The 17,717-nt window shown below is 36.6% G+C and overlaps 1 protein-coding gene across 10 annotated transcripts in view; it reads right to left on the reverse strand.

The window, feature by feature from the left end:
* PPP2R2A (protein phosphatase 2 regulatory subunit Balpha) overlaps positions 1-17,717 on the reverse strand; it is a 90,571-nt gene that overhangs the window by 34,360 nt on the left and 38,494 nt on the right. For 3 of the 10 annotated variants that reach the window (XM_060409170.1, XM_060409169.1, XM_060409167.1), the window contains exon 3: positions 2,715-2,809. In XM_060409170.1, coding sequence (XP_060265153.1) covers positions 2,715-2,809 — 95 coding nt within the window. Of the gene's footprint in view, positions 1-1,732; positions 1,803-2,714; positions 2,813-4,375; positions 4,541-17,717 lie in introns of all 10 variants that reach the window. The other 7 variants (XM_015093087.4, XM_060409168.1, XM_042243121.2 and 4 more) reach the window with 5 other exon arrangements.

A 17,717-nucleotide genomic window follows, 5' to 3' on the forward strand; every position in this document is an offset into this window, starting at 1 on the left:
ATAAACATTCTTATTTGGCAAAAATGTGTTGACTGTAGTGGTTCCTATTTTGATTAATGAATACGTGTATGACCCTCGTCATGATTTAAAATTTTGTATCAACCTAACACACACAAGCTGTGAAAATCAGCAAGATGGGTGCCTTATTTCAGGACACACTACACAGAACACTGGGTGAAATTCGAAAGTCTGGACTCTGACTGTGTGATGCCTCCTGGAAACTCGATCTACCCTGTGCCTCAATTTCCCTACATGCTCCGCTTCTACTTCAGAGATTCTGTCAAACAGAAAATCATTCAAACATGTTAGTTTAAAACACACACACACAGAACAGTAGAACATGCTACAGAATCACCAGGCTGAAGTACACTTGAACCAAATGAAAATCTTGTAAATGAGCACCCGGTTTCTTCGCCTGGGGAATAGATGGACAGGAAGCAAAGTGTGCCCGACAAGATGACAGGAAGGGGACCTGCCACACCTTAAGAGTAAAATGAGACAGAAAGGTGCGATACTGCGGTCAAAGTCTGATGTGCAAGGTTCACTGCTACTGTAGCATGACCTTCTCTTAATTAAGTAAGGACTATACAAGGAGTGAGTGGAAATACTTAAGTCTCCAGTCAAGAGAATTTTAGCAAGGAACCCTGCCACTGTAGACACAATAGTTCAAACATCGCTGTATTTTGCAAAGAAAACTAGCAGGTTCTTAAAACCGCTCACTTGTTAAGTGCCAACATACCCTGGGATGTACATATAACAGCAGTGGTGGTTAGAAGCAGCTACTGAAATTTAGGGATCCAAGTTCTAATCCCAGGCCATTGCTATTAAACTGAGCAATATAACTTTATATAAACTTTTGCTGAGATTTACCTAAACATTAGAAAGAGACTATCTCTAAGTTCACTTCCAATTTTCAAACTCTAACACTATTTTACAGACATTTAGCTATGAACTCATTAACAACATAAATTTCAAGAAGGAGAATAATAATCATCTTTTTTATCACTAAAAAATACACTGAGATTTACACTAAGTAATTCTCAAAAGACATACTACTAATCTGAGGTTCTAGATAATGGATTTCTGTCTTGAACACTTACATGCAGTTAAGAATGACAATTTATACTTTTAAACAACACAAAGCCCCCACTAAAAATGTAGGCTCAGAAACCCACAATGTAAAGCCCTTCAAGATGGAAACGCTTGGGAAGCAAATAAATTTAAATGTTTTTTTCCAAACACCTTTTGTTTTTAAAACAATATATAGAATGCCATTAATTTTCAGTAAAAAACCAAACCAAACCACAAAAAGGCAGAGAATGTCTACAGGAAATCCACTTCTAACTTCTAAAGAACAACTCACATTTTGGTGACTTAACATGAAAGGCACTGGAGTGCACCGAGAGGGGACATGCTGGAAGTTCTGGGTTCTGGTTGTGAGTTTGGGTAATCAAGTGATCTCTTAACAATCTGCTTTCTCATTTGGAAATAAAGGTAAACTATAATGATCTGTAAGGCTCTATTTCAACTCCAAGTTTTCCTAGATTGTTATGGTCAAGTTTTTAGCTGCCCCCACTTCCCACAAAAACATCCTTTGTCAAGAAAACCTTGAGTCTTATTTTCATATTTCCTTCCAACCAAAAAGAAAAATAATAAAAGGAGACATATTTAGTGCTTGTGCATCTTCTAATCAGACACTATTAATCATTTCTTTTAAAATTAAATTACCTACCTCACTGGGTGTTGTGAGGATTAATTCATTAGTGTTTGTAAAGCACTTTGAGATCCTCAGGTCAAAGGCGCTATAGAAGTGCAAAGTAGTAGTATTATTACTAGATTCTTGCTTATTTAAGGAATTTCACAATCCTTTAAAAGCTAACTCTGTGTTATGATTTAGACATCTGTTCATAAAGCCCTGCATTTTATCCACATTACTTTCAACTCTTTTTGAAGATAGTATAGACAGGGACAGAATGTTTGGAAGCAAATGATAAACTAGCTTTGATCTACAAATGGAGAGGGAGACTAAGGGAAAATCTAGTGTGACAAATATTGTTTAGTGTAAAATTTTAGTGAGAAATCTAGTCAATCAGATTTAGAAGTGTGCCTATGTTGTATACAAAACCAAATCAACCCTACTTTAATCACAGATTCTGCAATGAGAAATCCTTTCTTCAAAAAGAAAGGAAAACAATGTTCAAATCCACTTTAAAGAGTAACTAAGCTTATAAATTATGTACATTACATGTGTATACATGCAACTATCATTTAAAACCTTTATACTTAAATTGCAGTAATTGTATTAGTATAAACTGATATCAAAATAGTTGAGCAGCTTTTTCCTTTAAACCAGGCTCCCACCCCTAATTACACAAAGATGATTATACACTGAGAAGAGGCCAAAACAATTTTACTTTATGGAATTTTAGGAGAAAAAAAAATGAGGGCCAAGGCTATAAAATCAGTTAAAATCTTGTATAACACCCTTCTCACTCCTTTCTCTAACCAAATCCTTTCACAATTAAAACAACAGGCACATGTACACAGACACACAAAGCTAAGAGAACTAGAGCTACTTACACATTCAATATTCTGCTTGATATACAACAAATTTTTAAAGAAAAATTTGCCAACATCCTCTGATGAGATTCTCCAGCATAAGCTCCAGTCCCAAGAGCAAACTGATATTTAGATATCAAACTTTAAACACTTACCTCCTGCTCCTGCTGAAAGATGACAACTCTACCACCTTTATCTCCGGTTGCTAGTAACTCTCCAGAATGATTAAATTCTACTGTAGAAATTATATCTGCTGTATAATTGAAACAAACAAAAAAGACATTAGTTCTTCTCTCCCAACTCACGACAGAGTTTCTTAGTAACAACTCAGCATGTTTTCCTAATATATTCCAAGTCTATATATTAACCTGCCCTCAGAAATAAAGTAAATCTAAAGTTCTTTCATGAAATTTTAAGTCAAGAATATTTGGTTCACTCCCCCGACAAAACTCTTCCCAAAGTAAACCAATGACACTATTTTTTTTAAATAGGCACATAACAAATAAAAAATATCAGTGCTTTATTAATAATTCACTAAATTCATGAATATAAAGAAATCAACAATTCATGAAACATTCCATGATAGTACCATTAAACATTAATAATTATTGTGCTAATTTTTTCTTATATACTTCTGATAAGCTGATATACACAAACCCAAGGACTATAAAATTAAGACAGATATAACTAAAATGGGGAAAATCTTTTTTTTTTTTAAGGAAAGCTTTATTATTTTTTTTCCAAAAAACTTCCTTTTATAAACAGTAGGTTGGTTTATCAACAAATCTCTATTTAAGGAATTGAATAAGGAACTGATTATACAGCTGGCAAAACCTCACGATTCCAACACATTCTGAGATGGTCTAATTCAGTGAGAGGTCTGAATCAGTTTGAAGCATGTGGTTCTGTAGCTCTGATGCTCTTAATTACCTCTTTTTTTTTTTTTAATTTTAGTTTATTTTACTTTACAATACTGTATTGGTTTTGCCATACATCAACATGAATCCGCCATGGGTGTACACGTGTTCCCAATCCTGAACCCACCTCCCAGCACCATCTCTCTGGGTCATCCCAGTGCACCAGCCCCGAGCATCCTGCATCCTGCATCAAACCTAGACTGGCAATTCATTTCTTATATGATATTATACATGTTTCAATGCCATTCTCCCAAATCATCCCACCCTCTCCCTCTCCCACAGAGTCCAAAAGACTGTTCTATACATCTGTGTCTCTTTTGCTGTCTCGTATACAGGGTTATTATTACCATCTTTCTAAATTCCATATATATATGTTAGTACACTGTATTGGTGTTTTTCTTTCTGGCTTACTTCACTCTGTATAATTGGCTCCAGTTTCATCCACCTCATTAGAACTGAGAATACATTCAAACGTATTCTTTTTAATGGCTGAGTAATACTCCATTGTGTATATGTACCACAGCTTTCTTATCCATTCATCTGCGGATGGACATCTAGGTTGCTTCCATGTCCTGGCTATTATAAACAGTGCTGCGATGAACACTGGGGTACACGTGTCTCTTTCAATTCTGGTTTCCTCAGTGTGTATGCCCAGCAGTGGGATTGCTGGGTCACAAGGCAGTTCTATTTCCAGTTTTTAAGCAATCTCCACACTGTTCTCTGTAGTGGCTGTACTAGTTTGCATTCCCACCAACAGTGTAAGAGGGTTCCCTTTTCTCCACACCCTCTCCAGCATTTATTGCTTGTAGACTTGGATCGAAGCCATTCTGACTGGTGTGAAATGGTACCTCACTGTGGTTTTGATTTGCATTTCTCTGATAATGAGTGATGTTGAGCACCTTTTCATGTGTTAGTTAGCCATCTGTATGTCTTCTTTGGAGAAATGTCTATTTAGTTCTTTGGCCCATTTTTTGATTGAGTTTTTTATTTTTCTGGAATTGAGCTGCAGGAGTTGCTTGTATATTTTTGAGATTAGTTGTTTGTCAGTTGCTTCAAGGGAAATTCTTTAAATGCAAAAATAATTTCAGATAGAACTTTAACAATCATAAATAAATAAATTCAAATTATGGCCTCAAACAAATGTTTGTAAATAGAACACACTTATACCAGCAATGCTTTGTGCTATGCACCTTCAAAATGCACAGCTCTTCTTGTGGCTCCCACACAGAGACACAGCAGGGGCTACTAGAATCAATCATGTTACACTCAAAGTCAGTGCTAACTTCACAGTCAAGTTCAAATAAAATTATCAGGTTTTTTTCCTTGCTTTTTGACACCAGTCATTTTCCTAAAGAAAAAAATCTAAGTTACAGAATTGGGCTTTAAGATACAGCAATCACACTACACAATTCCCCACTGTTACAAGTTCTTCACTACTAAGCATTACGCTAAATTAGGGAAGACCCCATCAGACGCACGTTACATAAAAAAGCAAACTCTTACTATGGGAGAAGGGTCCTTTTCTTGCCAACATTAGCTCACTGTAAGAATTTTTAAAGTGACTTTATATAATAATGGAGAAGGAAATGGCAACCCACTCCAGTATTCTTGCCTGGAAAATTCCGTGGATGGAGGATCTTGGTAGGCTACAGTCCATGGGGTCGCAAAGAGTCAGACACGACTGAGCAACTTCACATACAATAAAGAACACTATATACTTTAGATTTTAAAACTCACTGACCAATGTGGCACATCAGTACACTGACCAGCACTGCATTTCATCATTTTCATTTTAGTGATTGTTCCAAGTTGAGCTTGATTTTGCAAGGCTTTCTTTGCTTCCTTCATTGTCTAGGTCCAAGGCACTTTATCTTTTTGGAACTCTCTGAGAATCTACTCAAAGTTATACACACTCTCCCAAGGAACTGTACACATTTAAGTACACACAAAAATTTGCATGTAATTTCAAAAGGTCTGGACAGCACCCCATCTCCAGCTTAAAACCTTTGGCCCAGACAACTCACCATGGTCGGTGCTATCAGGAGGAAGGAATAAATCTAGTGTCTATGCTACATGCATATGTAACACCAAGGTGTAAAACTGAATATACTGTACTATTTATTCTACAAAGCCCAGCATCAACCAGTACTTAAAAGCCATTCTATTAGGTGCTCTGTATTTACTCCTGTATTGAGTATAATAAGGGATTAAAACCACACAGTCCTTGCACTCAAAGCACATTATAGTACAGTTACAGAGAGAAAATAAGCAGGGGCTAACTCTTTAACAGAGCAAATGGCTGCATGTTACTTGTAGGTCAGATTATAAAATCAGGGAATAAGGGGGGGGAAAAACTCCCATACATAGTAAAAATTATCTTTAAATTCAAATCCCTCAGACAGGCACCACTTTGGAGATGCAAACTTTCTCCTGTTCTTTTAAATCCAACTCAGCCAGTTTTCCCTACAGCATTCATACTTTGTATTTCCCATGAAATGAACTAGTTAATTTGGCTACAAAGTCATGCCATACCAAAAACTCCCGACCTCTGGACTCCAGTATATACTCTTGGCTTAGTGAAATGCTCATACTTCATACCAATTCCAGATTCATTCTCCCATTCACTCAATGGAGTAACAGGAAATCACACAGGCTGAGGAACCCTAGAAATAACTGATCTAAACAGTGAGAGGCTGACCGTTAGGAAATTAACAAGAGCCAAAGATTTACACCATAAAAGTCAACTCACATTAAACCCTTGAGGGTGGGAAATACAGAGAGAAAGGCAAATAATTTTCTCATTTCAGCTGTTTTCGAGGCACTATTGTTTTGTGACTATTTGTGAAATGCCAATGAACAAACATAAAATTTCAGAAATAGCTAACTAAGCCACTGATGCTTAGGTGAATAGTATAGTGGAATTTTATCTGGGGGAGGGGTACGCAGATTTATGGCTTCCTCACTGTAATATTTTTTACTGTGTGTATTTAATATGGTCATATCTCAGATAGGTAAATTATTTTCATGACTTGTATGGTGAAATTAAATAGGTACATGTCATGGTGTTCCTTCCTCCTTCCCACCAAATAAAGGAGAAATGACACACCATGACTTCTGTAGGCCTGGCCATCCATATGTGAAGTGAGACAGCCACCATGTACATAAGCACCTATGAAATCTCCAAGTGTATGAATGCTTTCAAAGTTGTTCTCAGTTGTAAAATGCCTAGATCTCACAAGGTCTTCTTGGGAATATGACATATCAAAAGGATGAATAACAGGGAGAATAAAATCAAATCCTGCTTTACAGTCCAAGAGAAATTTCATCCAGGAATCCATTAAGGAGTACGCTATGAAACTAAGCTTGGGAGCTGTATGTGCCTCTCTGCAGCACACTAGCATGCCAGGAAGGGGATATGGGTTTGCAACCACCCAAACCTAAGACCTCCAGCCTGGAGCCCGCACTTGACCTCAGAGTGCCATAGAAACATTTTTGCTCTCAAGTATGCCACAATGTGGAAAAGATAAGGAAGCATAGCTCTAAAAACAGTGCTCCCATATCGTAAGTAGCGATCCCCAGATGAGACTGGTCAAATACTGCTATCTCGTGTTTTTGAAAATAACAATAACCCTGCTCCTAGAAAATATTCTTCATTGCTCTGATTTCTATACCATTAAAAACAATTACACAGTAGATGACTGCAGGAATAGCATTGTTTCTGCTGAACAGTGCACAATAGCACTGTTCAGCAGAAATCTGTTACCATAGAGGGGTCCTGTATCTGCGCTGTTCAATACAGTAACTACTAACCACGTGTGGCTCCTGAATTTTTAACTTTAGCCATATATGGCTAGGGGCTACAGTACTGGAGGGTCTAGTTCTAAAACATTACAGAGTGGACACTGACTTTTAAAAGACAAGAATGCTGAAGCTAAGAGAATTCTGAAACTTTAAACAGTAAATTTTAAACAGGTAAAACTACTGTGATGCACATACCCAGATTGTTACCTCAAGGAGCAGGCTGAAAATATGAATGTACTTCATGAAAATTCAGATTCCTGGATACTATTTTTAAAACAAAGTATTAATGAAAGCCTTGAAAACTTGCGAACATTTTACTCTTGAGATTAAAATAATTATCACATACTTTAAAAAGGCAAAGACACTAACCTCACTGTTAGAGTCACGTTACTGAACTCGAGGCAGGGTCCAGTATAACATGTCAACTATGTCTGTTCTCATAAAGGATTCATAAGAATCCTTCCTATGACCAGTACAAATGCTTTTTCACAATGAAAAAAAAGTGTCTATTTAATATCATATAAAAGAACATTCGAATACAGTTAATAAAAAGGGAGGACTCTGGATGAGAACCTCAGTCAAGGACCCTCTACTGTGCATCAAGTCAACACACAGCCATTCTAGGCACCTTAAAGACAGGGTTTGAAAGGCACAATCTGACTGCTGGCACGAAAACTTATCCAAAAACTTAACTGGCAAGAAAACTTAACCAGAAACTTAACAGTATTTTTGACCTTTGATTTGAAATTCTACATAGTATTAATAAAAACCAAGAAATTTATAATGTGTTATATAAAATGGAACTCAATTTCTTCCAACCTTTTTTTCCTAAACCATCAGCATCCAGGTTTCATCCTAAGATGATGATATGATTGCTTTATTTGGGGGGCAAGAATGGTTAAGTGGTGGTGGTGGGGATGACAATGCAATTGCTGGTCTGTCTTTACTTCATCAGGCACACCACACCGTTCCCTTGTTACTCACCTTCTCTATTTCTTATGTACCCTAATCAATGGAAAAGGACACAGACAGCCAGTGGTTAAAAAATACAACTCACTCAACATAAAAATCTCATGATGGAAAATTAATAGACAATATATATGCATAAATGGTAGTAATTAACAATAATTACTATATATTAAGTGTTCAAATTATTATTAGCTCTGACATTCTCTAAATATGTCAACTCTTGCATGGTAAGAAACTTTATGGGTTATTCAGTGATTTTATAATTCCACTTGAGGACTATAGTTCAAACAAATTATCTGAAAGAAACCAATTAAAATTAGCACCAACATGGTTATCGGTGAATTATCTATACACAGGCATACTTCATTTATTGTACTTCCCTTTACTGTGCTTCATAGATACTGTGTTTTTAACAAATTGGAGGCAATCCTGTGTAGACAAAGTCTATCAAAGCTATTTTTCCAACAGCATTTGGTCACTTAATATCTCTGTGTCTCATTTTGGCAATTCTCTCAATATGCCAAACATTTTCATTATTATGCCTTTCACAGTGATCTGTGATCAGTGGTCATAAACACTACTATTGCCAAAAGACTACAATTCGCTGAAGACTCAGATGGTAGTTAGCATTTTTTTAAGCAATAAAGTATTTTTCCAACTAAGATACATACATTTTGGGGGGACACAACTCTATATCTCACACTTAAGAGACTGCAGTACAGTGTAAACAACTTTTATATGCACTGGGAAACCAAAAAATTCACGTGACTCTATTTACTGCAGTCATCTAGAGCCACATCCTGAATATCTGAGATGTGCCTATAATGAAATAAGATGAACGTATTTCAAACATCCAATAATGAGGAGATAGAAAACCAATCTCTAGTACCTAGGCTGGGAAATTATGGCCCGCCAGCTATTTTTGTAAAGAACATCTTATTGGAACCCAGCCATGCCCATTTGTTTACGTATTGTCTTTGGCTGCTTTCAATTAACAACAGCAGGGCTAAACAGTTGAAACAGACTGAAAATATTTACTATCTGGTCCTTTATAGAAGATGCTTGTCAACCACTGTTCAAGTATATTAATATGACTGAATGCTGTGCCAAGTCGCTTCAGTCGTGTCCAACTCTTTGTGACCCCATGAACTGTAGCCCTCCAGGCTCCTCTGTCCTTTGGATTCTCCGAGCAAGAATAAATGAATATTAACATTAAAAGAACAAATATGATTTATGTGGGGACAGGGACCTGATAAACCAATGTCAAAGCACACTCTATCTCCAGAAAAATTCAACTATAATATGCCAAGCAGTGTACTAAATGAGCGTTTATATATATATTCTCATTTAATCCTTATAATGCCACTATGATAGAGACATCACTTTCAATTAATAGGAGAGTGTACAAAAGCACTGAGGCATTAAGTAACTTGCCTTTCACACCTCTGTCAAGTGTCAAAGCCAGGATTCAAATTTAGCAGGTGTGAACAATCATTACATATAAGGAGGCAGCACAAAATCCTGTAAGCCACTGGATGATGAATAAATAAGTGTTCAGTTTACGGCTTCTTTTTCACTGCCAAAGTGCCTGTGTTCAAAAAAACACTTAAGGTCAAACTACATCAACTTTACACTATTTACTAATGATCTCATTACAATTACTGGTCTGGCCCTACAATAAAACTAAGCATTTTTCCAGCACCTGCTATACTCCAGGGGCTGGGTGATCCAGAGTCTAAATTGTACCCTTTAAAGAGGTTTAAAAGCAAAATGTTATTGAACAGATAAACAGCTAACCAAGAAAAGATTTAGTAAATGTTTAAAAGAACCAAAGAAGGAATATTGTAAGCATTATAAAATGAATTCTAAGACATAAAGACTGAGTAAATACATAAAAAAGCTCCCTTTATTATAAAAATAAAGAGGGAGGAAACCAACTGGAAGAAACCGCTCACTCATATGTTTAACCTTCTGGATTATACAGTGCCCAAAGTTTCACCTGAAACAGTTAACAAAGCATCCGTTGAATGCTGACACACCTGATTCTGTTATTTTTGTCAACAGGCTTACTCTCTGTTTTTTAATTTTTGCTGACTTGGAATTTTTATTGTTAAATATATATATAAATGAAACAGGAATGTGCAGTATTCTTTCAATAAAATTGTCAGATCAGAAACATTTTACTTAATCTTAAATTTAACTTTATCTTTATTCCACCCAGAAAACAATGCCAACTGTAACTTATCTTGCAAATTCACTTGCTCACAAAAACTCTACTTCACTCTCACTGTGCTGTCACTGAGACATCAGTAGTAAAAGCCCCCTATAAAAGCAGCTCATATTTATACACTGCTTGCAGGGCACTGTGCTCAATACCCTCAACACAACTAGTCTTTAAGGCCAAGCAACAGAGAAGAAAATTTAAAAGGTTAATACTCATAAGATACTATAAACATTGTTACAGTAAATAGTTCTAAAAATTCAGGCACATTTGCTTTATGCATCACGAGACAGCATAAATCTCAAGACAAGAGGTTCGAAATATTCACACAGAAAAACATGAGGTTCACAAAAATTCTAGGAATAACCACTGCTTCTTAAAATTCTACATTCTGAATATTATCTCAAAAGGGACTGCTCTGGGGAGGAAGTGACTGTCAGCGAAGACTTGCTGCAAGAGCTGCTGCCAGCATGGCCTTCCAGGTCTGGAAGAAAACCAGCTTATTAGCAAGTTGGCTATGCTGAATCTTACCTTTCTGCAAATAGTACTTAATTACCCATGAAATTCTACCAAGGTAATCAATCTTCTTTCCTATTTGTTATATTTCAGTAAAAACAAACATTAACAAAGAACATTAAGGCTACCTGCATAAACTGTCTCCAAAAAGTACCCAATGAAAACATGAAGCAACTTTTAGCACTTCAAAAGGTTGAAGGGAAAGAGAAAAATCAAAATTAAAAATCTGTAACTGGCCTTCTGCTCCTGGCCATGGGGAAGTAAGACAATCTGGATTCAGCCTCTAACTGGGAATGACTAGAAAACGAACAGACAGAAAGTTCAAGGGGTCTACAGAAATCACTTAGAATCTTTAAAAGGTTTAATACTGATATGGGGATAGGAGGGCAACCCACTCCAGTATTCTTGCCTGGAGAATCCCTTGGACAGAGGAGCCTGGCAGGCTACAGTCCATAGGGCCACAAAGAGTTGGACATCTGAAGAAACTGAGCATGCAAGCACACACACACGTAATGGTGTAACACTCCACAAGGCCTACAAAAGAACTATCAGGAAGCTTACAAGGTCTCAACATAAACAGAGATCCCACTCAGCCAGAGGAGGCTTGGCTGACAATGGTTTAAATCGATAATTTGTGTCAGACTCTTGCAACACAGTGGGCTGTAGTCCCTCAGACTCCTTTGTCCATGTGATTTTCCAGGCAAGAATACTGGAATGGGTTGCCATTTCCTTCTCCAAAGGATCTTCCTGACCCAGGGATCAAACCCAGGTCTCTTGCATTGCAGGCAGTTTCTTTACCAACTGAGCCACCAGCCAGAGTAAATTAACAATGCATCGGGTGGAGTCCTCAGAAGAGTATCACCTCAGAGATCAAGTCAGCACCAAACAATTCATCCTGACAAAGCTTCACATTGAAGAATTGATCTCAAGTAACTTAATTATGTGCAAGAACAAAATCCAACACTCACCAACGCAAATTCACATTGTCTGGGGTCTAAAATCATCAGGAACGTAAGAAAGCAGGAAAATGTGATCCATAACCAGAAGAAAAATAAGCCAATAGAAACAGAACGAGAAGTGCCAAAAATGATAGACGAATCATTTCTGGAAGACAAGACCTTAAAACAGCTGTCGTAAATACGCTCCATATGCTTAAGACAAAGGAACATGTTAAAATGAAAAGTATACTATCTGAAATGAAAGATACATTGAATGTGATTAACAGATTAGATGCTGCAACAGAAAAGATCAAGAACTTTAAGGTCTCATAACAAAGTCAAAACACAATGATGCAGAGGGGAAAAAAAAGAACAAAGACTTGTCTTGCAGGAGAAGATCTAGTGTTCCAACATATGTATCACTGCAGTCTCAGGGGGAAAGTTGGGGAATATTTGAAAAAATGACCAGCATGGAAGTGCTCCAGCATGATGACATTATATGCAGAATAATCAAACCAAGGTATAAACACAGACTTACAAAGTTACATAGTAATGGCAACTCAATAAATTTCATTAGTCTTGTTTTCGGAGAGGGCAATGGCACCCCACTCCAGTACTCCTGCCTGGAAAATCTCATGGACGGAGGAGCCTGGTGCGCTGCAGTCCATGGGGTCGCTAAGAGTTGGACACAACTGAGTGACTTCACTTTCACTTTTCACTTTCATGTACTGGAGAAGGAAATGGCAACCCACTCGTGTTCTTGCCTGGAGAATCCCAGGGACTACGGGGTCACATAGAGTCAGACACAACTGAAGCGACTTAGTCTTGTTTTTAGGATATGACTGCAAAACCATGAAGAATTCCGACATTTCAAAGCATAATATTTCCCTAATTTACAAAGTAAACTTTAGTATATAAACACAGGCAAAAAAAAAAAAACGAGTTGGGTTTTTAGGCTTAGAAAATAGTTTTTTTCAACACCACAAACATGGCAAAATATTCTAAATCATGCAGACTATGGGACATTTTCTAGTTAAAGAGTGTCCTGAAAACTGCAGAATAGCTAGTATGCTCAAGCCTATGACTAGTAAATGCCAATAATGCCGTCACTCATTGGTAAAATTAGATAAAAAAAGAATTCAACAGGACAAGAGTTTATGTTAAGTTTATATTTATTTGATAAAAGGTATGGTGAAGATGTAACAGTCATAAATCTTTATGCCCAAAGACTGTTACTTTACATATTTCAGGGTTACCAGGAGTAGAAAAGTTGACAGTAATTGTCCAGAAGCTGGACAAATCCTTTTCCATGCCTGATAGATTAAAAATAGGTGGGGTAGGAGGCAGGGAAATGGGGAAAAGAAGGGACAGACACATGAAAAATGTAACTGATACACAGAACTTTATACCAATACAAAATATGTTATTTCTTCCAAAGAACTTTGCAATTAAAAAAACTCACATTTACTGATAGAGTCCCTTAAAGAATTCTAAAGACCACAATAAAATTGTGGTCTTGTCTAAGCACAATAAAATTAGCTAATGATAAGTAACTACTGGTTCTAATCAACTACTTAGTAACCTTAAAACTCTAAGGGCAAGGACAAAAATCAGTACTGCAATAAAAATATTTTTAAAGATTTACAGGAACATAAGTATATAAATATTTAAGATAGTATTGTTCTTTTTTTCAAAAAAAGAGATACAAGGATCACTATAAAACTAACATAAAAACTGAAATAAAAAACCTGAAATCCCACCACAAGGAGTAACAACTATAGGTAATAAATGAACAATCTTTTAGCAAACTCATGCAAACTGCAAAATACTTATCAGATGTATTCATATATACTATGATTTCTGTAAGATCAATTTCAGTAACAGAATTACAATTAAAATTTACTTTTTTTTTGATCACACAAATAACTATTTTGTAAAAAAGAAAAGAAAGAAAAAAGATAATCATTCACTCTTAACCCCACTTCTGAAAGAATTTCAGTCCAGTATACCCTTCCAAAGTTTGTCCACATGTACTTCCTGTGCTCAGTACAAAAAAAAAAAAAAAATCTATTGTACTGAGAAAGAATGTTATCTATAAATATATATTTTAAAAGTAACAAATCATGCTTTATCCTATTGGTGTAACATAAACAAATCCATCAGAACATTATGGAATTAGTGACCAGAGCTTAGATAGGGAGACCAGGTACAGATACATTTTCTCGTTCACGTAAACAAATGGACTCATCTCTACAAAGGAAAAAAAAAAGGAGTGAGGTTAGCACCACACAGCATTCAAATGACTAAACTTTTATTGTCAGTTTTTAAACTGACAATGGCTGGTGCTGGTATTGAGGAAATGCAACCCTCCCATATAGCTGGTAGGAATGTGACCCTCTTTGTGGGAAGAAAAAAGTTTTTCAGTACTGCCAAGCACAACGTAACCCAGCAATCACTAGATATTTACCCAAGTCAAATGAAAACTACTATTCATACAAAATTATGAATGCAAATGCTTACAGCAACTTTATTTGTAATCACCAAAAACTGGACACAACCCAAATGATTCTCAACTGGTGAATGAATAAACAATATGTGGCATATATCCGTACAATGAAGTACCACTCCACAACAAAAAGGAACAAATTATAGATACAAGCAGCAAGATGAATAAAATTCAAAACACATCATGCTAACGAAAAGAAGCCAGATTCAAAAGGTTGCACACTATACGATTCCATTTATCTGACATTCTGGAAAAGGTACAACTAGAGGGATAGAGGGAGGGTAGCGGCCGACTTAAAGGGGACATGGAACTCTTTGGAGTGATAAAACTGCTTTTTATGTTGACCAAGTTGAAGAACTGTACATAAAGGATAAATTTCACAGGATGTAAATTATACAACAAGAAAACAACAAAATCCTGGAATCTCAGACATGCCAAAATGTGTTTCTTCTGTTTTACTTACAGGTTACAAAATGCTTTCCTGCTCCAAAACCTTCCAGGTCCTCTAAGGATTACAGCAAGATCTGTGAGGTACTGAGTGGCATTCCATCTCCTCCATAATATGAACCCTTCCCTTAAGCATACCAACCTACTTCCGATGACCACAGCACTCACCATTCTCCAGTGAAGCTCATGTTTACACCTCCCACATACATACTTATGCCCAGCCTCACTACCTCTTCTTTACCCTGGATACGCTGTCTACCTTGCCTGCAATACCCTCCTTCCTCTCCTAGTTCCTTCAGCCCTTCCCTATGCGCCCCATCAGGGAAAAGTTTTTTTAAAAAGCATTAATTCACATTAAACTTCTGGTGAGGTAGAGCTACACCAGAAGATTACAATCTACAAGTGTAATAAAAGAAAAGTATGATTTTTACATAAATAAATAGAAGCCAAATGGACTAGGAAAAACACTTGTATTTTTAGAAACAGTTCTTACAATGCAGCAAAACAATTCACAGAAGAGGAATACTAGTAAAACATAAGGAAACAGCCAGTCAAATTAAATTAAATACATTTTTTTAATAAGACACCATTTTCTATCTCCTAGAGGGAAAAATACAAATAGTTCATAAAGCTGGTATTTGCTCTATGTGCTCAGTCACTTTATACTTTTATCTACAACGTAGGTTACCTGCCTACACTGTAGACAAAAGTATAAATTATTTCTGTAGAAAACTATTCCATAATTTATATCAGAAGCCACAAAACATTCATTCCTTTGAAACTTGATCAGTTCCAGAAGTCATCCTACTGAAATAATCACCCCCCAATTTTTAAATGTACAGTCACTAATGCCTTTGTAAGTTATTTAAAATGTTAAAGAATATATGAGAAACATCAAATGTTCTTACTCTACCAATATCCTTTCACATTTTGCTCTAATCCTCCTCCATATTCACTACAAGCTCTGGCTCTTCATTAACCATGAAGAGGAAGAGCAACAAGATACCTGGGGAAACAGTCTCAGCTCTGCTATTAAGTAACAATTTGACTATGAGTAAGTCAATTAATCTTTATGAACTTTAAATTTCTTATCTGCAAAGAAATATGGATTGATGATCTCTTCAGAGAATGTCTTAGAGCATGTACACAACTCAGACACTTAAACTCAACATATTTAAGGGAGGAAGAAAACAGAATAATGGCTGGAGGAAAATAACAAGCTTTTATTAGGATGCATAAACATCTAATATTTGAAATTAAAGACTGAAAGGACAACCCTTCTGCAAAAGCTGCCTGGCTCTACTGAGGACCATGTATCTCTACTGAAGGTCACACACTGACAAAAATGGAGCCCAGACTTATTTCTTCTTTAATGTGGAACTAATTAACAGTAGTGATTTACTTCCAGTTAGTTCTACGCTACTTGATGGTGAAGCAGGAATGGAACCCAGACAATGAAGCTGCTCTGCTCAACGTGAGCCACTGCTGCGGCAGGGGAGCACCAGAGATTCTCATGTCATCTGTCATCACACAGCTTCAGGAAATGGCATCTTCCTCACTTTTACACAAAGTCAGAGACTGCTTAATACATATACACAAAGCGGCAAAGTTCCCCATTTTTTCAATGTCACAGAACAAAAGCTGAATAACACGTGAGTTAATTGAGCTGGATCTTTTTGGCTTCTGTAAGTTTATTTTAGCATAATTTTGGATCTACAGAAGACTTGCAAAGACAGTACAGAGAGTTCCCATCTACTCTCAGGTGGTTCCTCCCACTGTTTATATCTTACATTACTATGCTACATTTGTCACAAACTGAGGAATTAACACTTGAATATGATCATTAACTAAAGTCCACACTTTTGTTCAGATCTCATCCGATTTTCCCTAGTGTTCTTTTCCAGCTCCAGGACACTGCGATTAGATTCTTATGGTCTGTGACAATTTATCAGACTTTTCTTGTTTTTGACGACCCTAGCAGTTCTGAAGAGTACTAGTCAGGTACTCGGCAGCAAGTACCTCAAGTGAAACTGCAATGTGTTTTCCTCAAGGCCAGGCTGTAATTATGGGGCTCACTGGCAGAAAGATCAGAGATGAGATACCATTTTTATCACATCATAGCAAGGGGACATCCTACCAGTATGACTCACTGATGATAATCTAGATCATCTGGCCAAGGTATGGTTTGCTAAGTTTCTCCACCAGTCACTTCACCCTCTTAAGGTACTCCAGAAGGAAATCACTAAAGGGACCGAGTGTATATGCATTAACTAAGCTCCATCTATTTGAAGGGGAGCGGCTAAATTATCTAGAATTATTTTGTCTGGGAAATTTGTCTCTTCCTCCTCATTCATTTATCCAACCAATCAATTATCAGTAGGGATTTACAGGTATTAATGTCATACTTCGGGTTATAATCTAATAGTATGTAATTACTGTGCTGCTCAAACTGCTTCAGATTTGGCCACTGAGAACTCTTTCAGGTTGGTTCCTGGGTCCCTTTGACATTTTCCTATTCTTCTGCTTTTTGAGAAACTTTGGAATATTCTTTTTAATGTAAACTTTCAGATAAGTCTTAATATTACCACAAATTAAAAATGACTTCTAACTCTTTCATTCTATAGTTACATACCAAATTTTAAGAACTGAACTCTCAATTCTGAAGTATAAACATACTGAAAACAAAAGGAGTAACTAAAAGAAAGATTAGCACCATAACTAGCTCTCATCCTTGGAATAACTGACCATGACTAAGATTTCTATATGGCCCGGTGGCACAGCAGTGAAGAATCCATCTGCCAATCCAGGAGACACGGATTCAATCCCTGGGTCGGGAATATCCC

The sequence above is a fragment of the Ovis aries genome, chromosome 2, assembly GCF_016772045.2.
Source record: "Ovis aries strain OAR_USU_Benz2616 breed Rambouillet chromosome 2, ARS-UI_Ramb_v3.0, whole genome shotgun sequence".
NCBI lineage: Eukaryota > Metazoa > Chordata > Mammalia > Artiodactyla > Bovidae > Ovis > Ovis aries.